At 48.0% G+C, this 12,916-nt stretch overlaps 1 protein-coding gene across 2 annotated transcripts in view; it reads left to right on the top strand.

Moving 5' to 3' along the window:
* The window catches only part of SLC24A4 (solute carrier family 24 (sodium/potassium/calcium exchanger), member 4), a 259,968-nt gene extending 249,402 nt beyond the window's left edge, over nucleotides 1–10,566 (top strand). Inside the window, exons 14-17 of one of the 2 annotated variants that reach the window (XM_006839564.1) lie at nucleotides 2,136–2,250; nucleotides 5,693–5,805; nucleotides 7,339–7,404; nucleotides 10,206–10,566. In XM_006839564.1, coding sequence (XP_006839627.1) covers nucleotides 2,136–2,250; nucleotides 5,693–5,805; nucleotides 7,339–7,404; nucleotides 10,206–10,358 — 447 coding nt within the window. In that variant the 3' untranslated portion in view covers nucleotides 10,359–10,566. The remainder of the gene's footprint in view (nucleotides 1–2,135; nucleotides 2,251–5,692; nucleotides 5,806–7,338; nucleotides 7,405–10,205) is intronic. The other variant, XM_006839563.1, reaches the window with a different exon arrangement.
* The last annotated feature ends 2,350 nt before the right edge of the window (nucleotides 10,567–12,916 follow it).

The following is a 12,916-nucleotide window of genomic DNA, read 5'->3' as shown; positions in this document are numbered from 1 at the left end:
TAATGCTATTCGGGTGGGTGGGATAATTAGGAAGATGAACTAAGTGAACGTGTGAAATTTTTCTGCTCTAATTACTGAAAATAAAACCATTATTAAATGTTTTATTAATTAGCAATGAAGGGAAACACTTAGTAACTCTCACCGCCTACCGCCTTGACTAACAAACTCCACCCCCACTTCTTAAAGCAGAATTGTAGCAAATGAGGTGACCCCACGTCCCAGGATCCAGGACACTCTTAACCTAGAATTTTGAACTTCAGTTTGGAGGTGTAGAATGGCCTCGACCCTGTTGTTGTTGTTGTTAGGTGCCATCGAGTCGGTACCGACTCATAGCAACTCTATGCACAACAGAACAGAACTCTGCCCGGTCCTGGGCCAACCTCACAATTGTTGCCACGCTAGAGCCTATTGATGCTGCCACTTTGCCAGTCCATGTCGCCTTGACCTTAGAGATTCCTAAAGAAGACAGTTGTTGTTGGGTGCTGTTGAGTCGATTCCAACTCAGAACCACCCGGTGCACAACAGAACGAAACACCGCCCAAATCCTGCGCCCTTGTCACGATTGTTGACGTCACTTTGATTTGTACGTGAGCACAGTGTGCCGACTTTGCGTATTAATTTTTTATGACCTGATAGGGGCGCCAGGAAGCAATGAAGTCTAACTGCCCACCACCTTTCACATCTCTCACCCCCCAGGATTAGGGTAGAGCGGCTCTTGAATGATTCAAAGAGAGGGAGCTTAGAAGTGGATTCCAGTGTCCACCCCTTGTGGAGCTGGGGAGACTGAGGACTCAAAAGAAGCCATGACTCCCATAAGCCAGAGCCTTTTTTGATGCCTGAACATGGGCCCAGCCAGGAGGGTCCAGGGCGGGAAGCCAGGATGGCCTGGCACCTCTGCTCTGTAAATTCTGGGTAAATTGTGCTGCTTGATTGCCCAGACATACATCCTTCCTTCCTTTCATTCTTCAACTTCTTAGCCACACGATCACCCGAACTCTTCATGATGTCTGGATGTTGTTGGGTGTTGTCAAGGTAATTCCAACTCATAGTGACCCCATGTGACTGAATAGAAGTGTCCCATAGCGTATCCTAGGCTGTCATCATTTCAGAAACAGACCTCCAGACCTATCTCCTATTGTACCATGCAGCTGGTGGGTTTGAACCACTGACCTTTCAGCTAGTAGCCAAGCACTTAAGTGTTGAAGTCTCAGGGCATCTCTTGTTAAAAAATCAGCTCTGCCTGGTTTGTCTGTGGGTGGAGCGTCGATGGGCCAGCCGTCCTCTTTTCCCTCTTGAGTGTTTGCAGCTGTTTCTCCTCATTATGAAATGTGCCCCATAAGCAAATGAAGGTCCAGAAAGCTTTGCTCCATTCACATCAATATGGACAACTCTACTTTGAGGAGACAGCTCTTCCCTAAGCCTTCCAACCTTAGGGGCTCATCTTCCGGAGCTATATCTGACGATATTCCTCTGCTATTTATAAGGTTTTCTGTGGCTTTTCATTTAGAAATGGCCTGCTGCGTCTTCCTTGTCGTGGTCTGGAAGCTCTGTTGAAACCTGTCCATCATGGCAAGCCCGCTGGTGGAAGAATATTCAAATGGAAAGACCTTTACTCTATTATGAAATGGAGCAAAAAGACAAATGGTGTCGTCTGATCCCAGTTTTCTAACACATCAGAAAAATCTTGGATAGATTATAAAGCAGTAGTTTCCAAATATGACCCCCTACTCCGAAAGCAGCTGCCTGAGCATCCCAGCGACCTAAGAACTTGTGAATGCAAATTCTCGGGCCTCTAGAATCAAAAAGTCTGTGAGGAGTGGGAGGCCAGAAGTCCGGTTGGGGTAGAGTGGTTCTAAATGCTCCTGTTTGAGAATTTCTGTACTGACTGGTTTAAATTTAACAGTGGTTACCTGTGAAGCTCGAGAAAATAAGTGATTTTTATTTTCAGTTTATTTTCTAATCTTAAAAAGAAACAGTAAACACACATTATTCATGTAATCAGGGAAAGGGATGTTTTTAAAATTAAAACCATGTTCTAGATGCCTCTGCTGGTAACAGCAGTGCATGTTCAAGTTAAAATCACTCAGTGAGCGAATGTCCATCGTGACTCCCATCTCTCTGACCCTCTCCTGCAGGTGACCATTATTGGATACACACTTGGGATTCCTGACGTCATCATGGGCATTACCTTCCTGGCGGCAGGGACGAGCGTTCCAGACTGCATGGCCAGTTTAATCGTGGCAAGACAAGGTAGTAATGCTGCGTGGCCCTGCCTGATTGTCCAACATAGGACGCTCTGGCTGGTGGTTAAGTCCTCATATGGAAGAACCTGGAAAGTATCACATATTAGATTCTATCTGTGAAGAGATCCCAGCAAGATAAACCCCTCCAGACTCTGGACTTCTGCAAGTGTTTACTCAAGTAGATTTCTGTAAAGACAGGGGTCCAGAAAGCACAGTCGGTGTAGATGGAGCAGAGCCTGACCTCAGAGCATATGTAGCCAAGGATCCAGTGTCTGGTTCTAGAAAAGCAAAGGCACAGGAAACAAGCTGTACATCCAACTCTTCCCCCATTCTTCTTCCAAGTTCTAGAGTACTGTAAAAATGGTCTGGGAATGGCTGGCCACCTCTAACTCCACAAGTGGGGCGAATCATCAGCATCTGCCCAAGGCACATCCCTGTGAGGCAGAGGTTAGACATGTCCCCTCCCTCCAACCATATTATTAACTCTGACACCCGTACTCTACTTCTCTGTGGGGTTCCACAACTCATTGCATTGGCCAACTTTCTTGGTGGTAGTAAGGTGCGATTTCTGCTCTGCAATGATACTTTGAAGCCTAGTGGGATGGCAAAACTGACTAATCTCCTCATTAAGCTGCTATAGTGTTCCATACACCTTATTTGCATGATCCCACCCCCAAAAGTCCTGGTGTGGTGCTATAGGATAAGTACTGGACTGCAACGTGGATTTGTACCGCAAGGTGGCCAACTCCACTACACTTCACCATCACCACCACGAGGGTTCCATGTACCTTATATACATTATTAGCAAGCTGTCCAATCCTCTTAGTAGGGCACAAGCAATTTATTTGCATAGTTCCACTCAAACATTTTATAGGCGTGTGTGCTTCACCGCTCTGTCAGCTATTTTGCGTTGTTTGGTGGCTTTCTTTTGGGTTTACTAAGTGGCATGAGTGTAAGAAGGTGACTGTATATACACTTTGGTGGCAGGACAAGAGAGCTGTAATGAGTGTGGTCTTTATCCCCTGCCCCTTTTTAGGTGGGCTAGACCCCAGCGTGGACAGATCCTCCTCGATAGATGAAAGTTTAAAAGTGTGGGGCTGGGGCAAGAGGAGGGAGAATAACAGAATCACGTTTCAGAGGAGACAGGAGAGGAGAGAAGCACTTATAGAGAAATGCTGGCTTTGGAAACGGGGACAGGACATTTTATTTTCCAAGAGAAAACATGGTCCTGAGAAAACAAGAGCTAAAGGAAGCCTCACAGAGAATGGACATGGCTGGGACAGCAAGTGAGGGGACAGACCCTCTGAGGGGAACGCAAGAAACACCAGGGTCTAACTGATGTGCAATGGCATGGACTTGGGTGGGGTTCTGTCATCCCTGTCCCAGTCACACAGCTGAGGGAGGACAAGTGCACCCAAAGCAGGGTTGGCTGGAGACACCATGAAAGGTCAAGGGAGTGAGAGAATGTGCAGTTCAGACAGCTGACCCTAGGGTCCAGGCTAGTGGGCGAAAGTAAAGATGGCTGCCTGAAGGCCTGGTTAATTGGGAGTGGGCAGGGTGAGGAGGGGCTTGGTGTGGCCAGGACTGTGTAAGAGAACACCATCTCCGAGGACTACAAGGAAGGACACTGAAGAAGGACAAGGTCAGGGGGTAGCCGTGCACCCTTGTCATCGGGGCAGTGTTGACGAGATGGACAGAGAAGGCAACAGACATGGTTCAAGGACAGACCGTTCCTTAAGGGCCAGGAGAGAGAAACATCTGTTCAGAGCCTGCCCCCACAAAGCCGGGGTTGGTGCAGTGTGCTCTGATGTGGAGGTACTGCATCCTGGACACCCCCACCCCCCAAAAGCCTCCCTGCTTAAAGATGGTCTAGGTCAGCAGCTTTGGCTTCACCTGAAGCTCATGGCCCGCCCACCCTAAACTCCTTGATACTAACAAGACCCCCAGGTGAGAAGAACTGTATGTCCTGAGCTTCTCAAGTGGTCACACAGCTGCTGTGTGGGCAGAGAACCCCCCCCCCACACACACACACACACATTCTGTCCTGCCAGTGCCTGTCTGCTCACCAGGTGCAAGTTGTCATTGCCTTTGAGTTGGCCCCAGGCTCCTGGAGACCCCAGGTACAGTGGGTACAATGCTCCATAGGGTTTCCTCTGACTGATTTTGCACACATAGATGGCCAGGCCTTTCTTCCTAATCTTAGTCTGTAAGTTCCACTGAAACCTGTCCAGGTAGAAATAGCTGGTTCAAAAAACAGTTGCTGCACACTTGTACATTTCATAATGTCAGCAGATGGACAGGCCAGGATCCCAGAGACACTGCCGCTCAGCAGGGCTAAGCCATCACTCCTCACAGTGCCCAGGAATGGCAGGAAGGAAGGATCTAAAGCCAACTGTGAGGTCTTCGGGGGAGGCAGTGTGTCCTGGCAAGCGGAAGGAGGGCTGGCTCTCTTCTAGGGGAGGTGGTCTAACAGACGGGCCATTTCTTCAAGTGCTGGTTTGAGTTGCAGCTCAGCCTTCATGGCTGCAGGCATTTTGTTATCAAACGTGTTCATTCCACAAACATTTCTATGTACCAAGTGATGATATTCATGTCGAATCAGGGCTACGTGGCCAGCCAGGTAAGAACAGGTTGCAGCATGAATTTCATTTATAAACGCTTGTTTTCTAGCTTAGAGTAAGTACCCTTGAGCTGTTAGTTCCCCGGAGGGCCTGGCTCCCATGAGGGTAGACGGTTGGGAGAGCTGGGGAATGAAGCCAGCATGCCTCTGGTCTTCTAAGATGCTTCTCTTATCTGGTTGGAGAAAGAGAGTTCACCTGCGGGACTCAGCAGGCCATAAAGCTTGTAGCTTGTCATCTGAGCCTGGGCTGTGTGTGTTATCACTGGTCCCCCAACATGCCTCATGGTTTGGTGTAAAGGACGCTGACTGGGCTTCCTGAGACTGAGCCATTCAAACTGCAATCTTGGACTCCTTCCAAGCTTGTTTCTTTATCTGCTGTTTGCAGATGATACTCTCTTTCTCTGGGAATTCTTGGGAGGATGTGATGAGAAGATCAGAGATCAGCTGATAAACCAGGGAGGAGAAATGATGAAGGTCCCCTTTAGACTTCAAAATAAAACAAAACAGCCATTTGAGTCAGTTCCAACTCATGGTGATCCCATGGTTTCAAAGTCGACATGTGCTTCTTGGGTTTCCATGGTTGTGACCTCTCAGAAGCAGATCTCCAGACTTTCTTTCAAGGGATCTTTTGGTGAGTAGTCCAACACTTAACCATTTCTACCAAACTCCTCAAGTTCATCTTAGACCTCACGAATAGGTGTAAGAAACTTGGGGTCCATGAAGAAAGGATTTCTTTCCAAGGAATAGCGCTCACAGGTCAGTTGTGAAAACTTAGTGTGTCTGTAGCTACCTGCTATTGATGAATGATACGTGTGCTTATCCCCTCCAGGCCTGGGAGACATGGCAGTCTCTAATACAATAGGAAGCAACGTGTTTGACATCCTCGTGGGACTCGGCATACCGTGGGGCCTGCAGACCATGGTTATTAGTTATGGGTCCACGGTAAGTTCTTCTCATGGTCGCGGATGCATGCACTCTATGGATGACTGTGGGGTCAGCCCAGGTCCTGCTTACTCAGAGTTCTGGAGAACGCTCTGTCCCCTTCTCTCAGCATCTGACACTCAGTCTTCTCCAAGGTTTCCAGAGCATCCCAGGTGGGGTCCTGTGCTTGATGAGCACCCATCCATGCGTCCCTCTCCCGAGGTTGACCAGATACGGAATTATGGGTACAGTACTGCAAACTGCTACATCTGCCCACAAGTTCAAACATCAGCCACAAGTCCAGGGATCTCCTGGGCCACAACCCCCACCCCCACTTCCAACCAGCTGGCTATAATGTGGGGGTCCCATAGATTCCTTCAGGTTTGCTAATTTGCTGAAACAACTCTTAGAACTCTACAAAGTGGCATTTTTACCATCACAGTTTTAACACAGCCAAAGTTTAGGCTCAGAACCAGTGAAAGGAAGAGACACGCAGAGCTGAATCACGTATTGGGAGAGTTCCAAGAACGGAGCTTCTGTGTTCTTAGGAACACATTACCATCCCATAATTGATGTGTGGGCAGTGAGTGCGTGGAATATTGCCAACTTAAGAGGCTCACCTGAGCTGCCCAGAGTTTTTATTGAAGTTTCATTCCATCGTTAATGACTGATTGGATCATTGCCCACTTGGTTGAACTCTGTTTCCAGCCCCTTTTTTCTCCCCAAGAGTGGGGCTGATACTTCACTCAAAGCTCCAACCCTCTTAACACATGGCCAGTCCTTTTGGCATAGCCAGGCTCCCCATCCTGAGTCTTAGCCTTAGCATAGACCACCAGCTGTGGCTCTAGGGTCCCTCCGTGAATAACAAAGCTTTCCAATCACTTGGGAAATCCCAAGAAGTCCTGGTATGGCACTGTGGGAGAAAGCACTGGACCACAAGGTCGGTTTGAACCACAAAGTAGGTGGTTCAAACTCACCAGGTTCTCCTTGGAAACCGTATACAAGGTTGCTATGAGTCAGAACTGACTCGACTGCACTTAACAATAACAGCAACACTTCTGGTGCGGTGCTGTAGGATAAACACTGGACTTTCAGCCACAAGGTCTGTGGCTCAAACCCACCAGCCGCTCCTCGGAAACTCTGTACAGGGTCGCTATGAGGTGGAATCAACTCGGTGGCACTTAACAACCACCACAACAGAGGACTGTGTGAATACTATGGGACTAGGCAGTGTTTCATTCTGTTACACATAGAATCGGAACCAACTCGACAGCACGAAACTACAACAAAGGTTACATCCAAGAAGCTGGAGACAAAAGCCAGTCAGATTCTTTATTACACAGGTATCTAGCCTTGGCCTAACTCATTCCCTCAGATGATAGGGCTGAGGCCAGCAGAATCAACACTTAGATCTGCATTTATCTAAACCTCCAAGGCCTCACCAGGCACTTGTGTGTTTGGGATGAGGAGTGACTAGGTGGAGCATCCAGGCTTTCAGAACGGGTGGGCACTGCACAGTCAAGACATTGAGAACATGTGGGTTTGTTTTTCCAGGTGAAGATCAACAGCCGGGGTCTGGTCTATTCGGTGGTGCTCTTGCTGGGCTCGGTCGCGCTCACTGTGAGTTTTTACTGGCCCAGTATTGAAGGCTCACGCACTCCATTGCCTCTGATTCTCCCTTCCCGCTGGCCATGGAGGCAAGCTCACTGCTGTCCAGCTGATTCTGAGTCAGAATGACCCTGTAGGACAGAAGACAGCCGTCTTTATGAAAACAACCTCATCTTTCTCCCTTAGAACAGCTGGCGGGGGTGGGGGGGAGGGGGGGTCTCACCTTATGATTAGCAGCTGAGCACTGAACCAGGCTTCCACAATGAGGGACAGAACTGTGTAATCTGTAAATCCACAGATGCCCCCAAACCAACATCTCACCACCACTCCTGGGTAGCGTAGTGGGTACGAATCGGGCTGTGAACCTCAAGGTCAGCAGTTCGAAACTACCAGCTGTTCCATGGGAGAAAGATGAGGCTTTCTGCTCCCGTAAAGATTTACAGCCTCGGCCACTATGAGTCGGAACCGACTCCACGGTACTTAACAACAACTACCCTTTTCTCCAAGTGGCTACGCAGTCACAAAGGAGCTGACTTCATTCCCTTCCTCTTCTGCCGGCTCAGTGTAGCCATGGGACTGGAGTCCTCCTCAACCCCTAGAAGACATTATAAATACCTGGTTCTCCTTACTCTTACCTGCCTGGGTCTATGGTAGATACTTTCCAGTACCCGTCTCATGGACTAAACTCGGACTCATGGAGACCCCGTGTGTTGGAGGAGAAATGTGCTTCATGCTGCACAGTGGTTGAGTCTTCAGCTGTAGACTGCCATACCTTTCTTCTGAGGTACCAGCCTGGACTCAAACCACCAACCTTTCATTCAGTAGCCAAACACATTAACTGTTTGTACCACTCAGGGACCTCCCCATGACTTTATTCAACAGCCTGAGGAAGGAGGTGTGATGTTAATATTCCCATTTTGCAGAAGAAAGCAAGTCCCCCTGAGGTTAAGTGAATGCCTGAGATCACAGAGTTTGGAAGAGGCAAAGCTAGGATTTGAATCCAGGTCTGTCTGTCTGTCTGTATAGACTCCAAGGTGTTTCTAATGGTGCTGTACAATAAGCACTTGACTGCAAGTTTGGTTTGAACTGCAAGGTCGGCAGTTCAAATTCACTAGCCGCTCCTTCGGAACTGTGAATTTGTGAGTCGGAACTGACTCAGCGGCACTTAACAACAACAGCAATACAATCTTCTTCGGTCATTTTAAGTCAATCTTAGGAAGCCTTGGTTCCGGGATGAGAAAGACCATGGAGGGCAGTGTGGGAGAGAGGAAGAATGTAGAATGAGTTTGTGTTTCACCCACTGGTGGCTGGTCCATTCCAGCTCCGAGCGACGCTACAATATAGAGTAGACCAACCCATAGAGTTTCCAGGGCTGTGGTCTTAATCAAAGCACACTGCCCTGCCCTATCTTGAGTTCAAACCACTGATCTTTGTGTTAGCAGCTGAACATTTACCCGTTGTGCTACCAGAAGTGTCATTGTGGCTGTTGCTGTTAACTGCTATTGACTCGGTTCTGACCCGTAACGAGCCTGTATAGGGTTTCTGAGGAACGACTAGTGAGCTGACCTTGAGGTTCAAACTGACTTTGCAGTCCAGCGCATTAACCCACAGCACCACAACCCAGACTCCCGGACTGCTATAAACACACACACACAAAGAGAAAAAAACGGCCTGAGCGGAGATGTGCCCAGACATTGGCCAGCAGGAGCTTTGGAAACTTTGCTGAAGGAAAAACAGGATGTTAAGCCCTGGGGTCATGGGAGCAGCCAGAGAAATGTCTGTCCCTAAAGGAGCTCTGGTAGCGTAGTGGTTACCAATCAGGCTGCAAACCGCAAGGTCAGCAGTTTGAAACTACCAGCTGTTCCGTGGGAGAAAGATGAGGCTTTCTGCTCCCGTAAAGATTTACAGCCTTGGAAACCCTGTGCAGGGTTGCTATGGGTCGGAACTGACTCCATGGCACACAGCCACCAGAGCAGGTCTGGGCTAGGAGGACAGCCTGAAACTGAAATGGTCCACCCCAAGGGGACAGCAGGACTAGCCTGAGGCTCCCCGTCTATCAGCTAAGAGGTCCAAGCCTCCAGCGTTGTTTCGATCACACAGAAGATGTGCTTTAACCACCCTTTTCAGCTCTTCTCACATTTGGCAGGGACAAGAACTTGAGGTTCATAATCCATGTGTAGTTTTTCACAAGGACAAAGAAAATAAAGCCTTTTGGATTCCTTTGGCCCTGTCTTAGCTTCCTCAAGTTGTCATAGCACAAAATCCAGGACTTTATTTGCTCTCAGTTCAGGAGGTTAGAAGTCCAAAGTCAGGGAATGGCTCTGGGATAAGGTGCTCTCTCTGTCAGCTCTGGGGGGTCCTTGTCTTAGCTTCTGTGACCCCAGAATTCCTTAGGGCCTTGCCAGTCTTCATGTGCCATCTCCCTTCTCCGCTTCAGACTTCTTGTTTCTGGGTCTGTGTGGCCCAATCCGTCACTCAGAGAAGATGTGGTGTAGGATCCACCTACCCTGATTTGTTGTTGTTGTTGTTAAGTGCCATGGAGTCGGAACAGAAAGCCTTATCTTTCTCTTACGTAACAGTTGGTAGTTCTGAACTGCCGACCTTGAGGTTAGCAGCTGGATTCGTAACCACTATGTTACCCAGAGCTCCTTACCTACCCTGATAGGGGCTCATTAACCTAACAAAGAAGCTCCTATTCTCAAAGGGGAGGATGGCCACAGCCACAGGGGTCAGGACCCCAACACGTATTGGGGATGGGGTTATAGTTCAATCCTTTATAGTTCCCAAGCCCAGCTCTTGCCCTCTTTCCCCAGGTCCTGGGCATCCACCTTAACAAATGGAGACTGGACCGGAAACTGGGCATCTACGTCCTGGTTCTCTATGTCATCTTCCTGTGTTTCTCCATAATGATAGAGTTCAACGTCTTCACCTTCGTCAACTTGCCCATGTGCCGAGAAGACGACTAAGGCTGAGCCACTGCCCACGGGGAGTGTTCTCGAGACCCAGTGATGTTGGTGCCCCCTTCTCTCTCTCCCTTCCCTACCACAAGTCTTTCCTGCATCCGCATTCTGTTCTTTCATCCTCTGGATGGAAGAGCCTTCATGGTGCGGCTGTTGTCCGGTCTCGGGTGGACTGATGGACAGCCTCCTCCTCCCCGGAGGAGTTCCACCCCCGGAGGCAAGATGCGGGACGGTGGTTTGCACAGCTCTGCAGACCTCTGAGCTGCCAGCCGTAGCAACGTGAGCATCATCCACTGGAGTCAGAAGGATCTCTGCCTGCAGCTTGTCTCTCTGTGGGGGAAAACGAGGCAGCTGGTGTACGTGAGTTCTCCTGGGACAGGTGCAAAATACGAATATTGTTCTCAAGCGTTACCTCTGGGCCAGAGGGCTGGGTCCCTTATGTAGCATGTGCTACTAAGAACTTTTACAGGGTGCTGTCACACTCCAATCAGAGTGAGGCCTCCACATGGTCAGGCTTGTGGTGGTGACAACAGACAGACTCTCCCTTTTTCTGGAAAAGTTGGAAGAATGTGTACCATTTTATTTGTTTTGTTTTTCATGGTGGAAGAGCAAAAGCAAGTGAATATTCTGATCACTTTCATGGGTGCATTCAGAGAAGGAGCAATGAAATATTCAAAATAAAATACCATGTCTATCATCATACTTGAAAAAGAATCATTCCATATGGAAGGACCACGATGGGAAAAAGACGCCTGTAGAAAATGAATCTGTGTGTATCACCTCGCACTGGCACTGAGACGTTTGGTTTGGGATCTAGACAAAGATGAAAGACAAAACCGCTAAAGGGTACTAACTCAGAAACACAGTGGGGATTGTAGTTTACAGCTATAAATTCAGACCTTTCTGTGATGTGCAGCACTGTCTTGGGTTTGTCATTTAAGCTTTCTTAAAGCTCTAGTTTGAAAACCACCTTGTTGAAAGGTCCCATTGTTTATATGCCCAATATACTTTGTAGCCTGCTGAACTGGAACATGCATGCAAGATGAAATGGTTCATGACAAGAAGTAAGATTTCCTGGAAAACAGTTAACTGCTCTCTGGGTAGCTGAGAACAAGCATGAAAACCATCATTTAGAATTTTTAGAACTACATTCCTTGAACCTGTATTTATAGTTTGCTATCCACAAAAGGCCAAGGACAGGAGGCTGATTCAAAAGTAGAAATATCTTAAAACCATTTTCAACCGCTTAAGAGCTCTAAAATATGTAGTAAAATGATTTATGAATGGAAATCATTTGTGGTTTCCGAAGAGAAAGCGCAATGCATTTTATAGAGAGCTGCTTTTTTAAAAAATAAGTTTTTAATGTTTCTATGGTAAAAATCTTATCAGATTTGATGCACTTTGAACATTGGGGTGTTTTGCCCAGAAGACTACGGGGACTCCCCATGATGATGTGAGGCAGGGAGGTGGTTGGTCACCCTCCAGAACTCTCATTGAGGATGGTGTTGAATGTGAGTTTGAAACCAAGAGGAATCCGTTTCTGAGACACAAGTCTTGTGACCCATGGTGGAGCTTCAGACTGCTCTGTAAGGTCCCCTGAATCTTCCAAGGAGGAAGTGCCCAAGCTTGTGTTGCTCGAGTCCTTTTAGCCTGAGCCTGAGATGCGGCTAGGCTGCTAGATCTCTGGTTTCCCTTCTGGTTCTACATCAGTATTAGTAGCTACACCGTGTCCAGCTTCTCATTTTGTTTCTGCTCCTAGATATTGGGGTCAGCAACCTCCAAAGGGAGGCCTAGGGTAATTGTCCTAAGCAGTTAGCTAACTGGTAGACCAGGGAACCTGCATGTTCAGCAGTCTAAATTTAGGTGCAAGAGGTTTCAGAGCCCTAATAGTGTGACTCCCTTGGCCCCCCTCTCCTTCCCCCAAGCCCCCATTTTATAGACTCATCCAGGTTTCAAAGCACTCCTGATTCCGTTTGATTCTCAAAACTCCCCTGTGAAGTAAACAGGAATTCTTCTCCCCATTTGACAGAAAACTGAGCCCTGGACTGGTCCCTAGTGCCCTGTATGTAGCATAATGTGGGCCAAGCCTAGAGCGCTCCCTCTCCACTTCAGTTGTCTGCATGGGCTGGTCATCTTAGAGAGTCAAAAAAAAAAAATCCAAACCCAAGTTGGTTCTACTCACAGTAACCCTGTGGGACTGAATAGAACTGCCCCCTATGGTGTTCAACGCCGTAAATCTCCATGGAAGCAGACTGCCTCCACGCTCTCCCACAGGGTGGCTGGTAGATTCAAACCACCAACCTTCTGGTTAGCAGGCCAGTGCTGAATCACTGCACCACCAACACTTCTCCTTGGAGAGTTGTTATATACCACTAAATTGGTTCCAACTCCTAGCAACCCTATATAGCAGGAATGGGGACCTTTTTTCTTGCAAAATTTATAGCATCATTCGCGAGCCATACAAAATTATCAACTTAAAAATTAGCCTGCTGTATTTGGTTAAACATGTAATTAACTCACTCCTAATGTGATGGCTACAGGGTCGCTATGGGTCGGAACCGACT

This window comes from Chrysochloris asiatica, unplaced genomic scaffold, assembly GCF_000296735.1.
Source record: "Chrysochloris asiatica unplaced genomic scaffold, ChrAsi1.0 scaffold00025, whole genome shotgun sequence".
Classification (NCBI taxonomy): Eukaryota; Metazoa; Chordata; class Mammalia; order Afrosoricida; family Chrysochloridae; genus Chrysochloris; species Chrysochloris asiatica.
The sequence above is the reverse complement of the archived record's forward strand: the minus strand, read 5'-3'. Positions and strand labels throughout refer to the sequence as shown.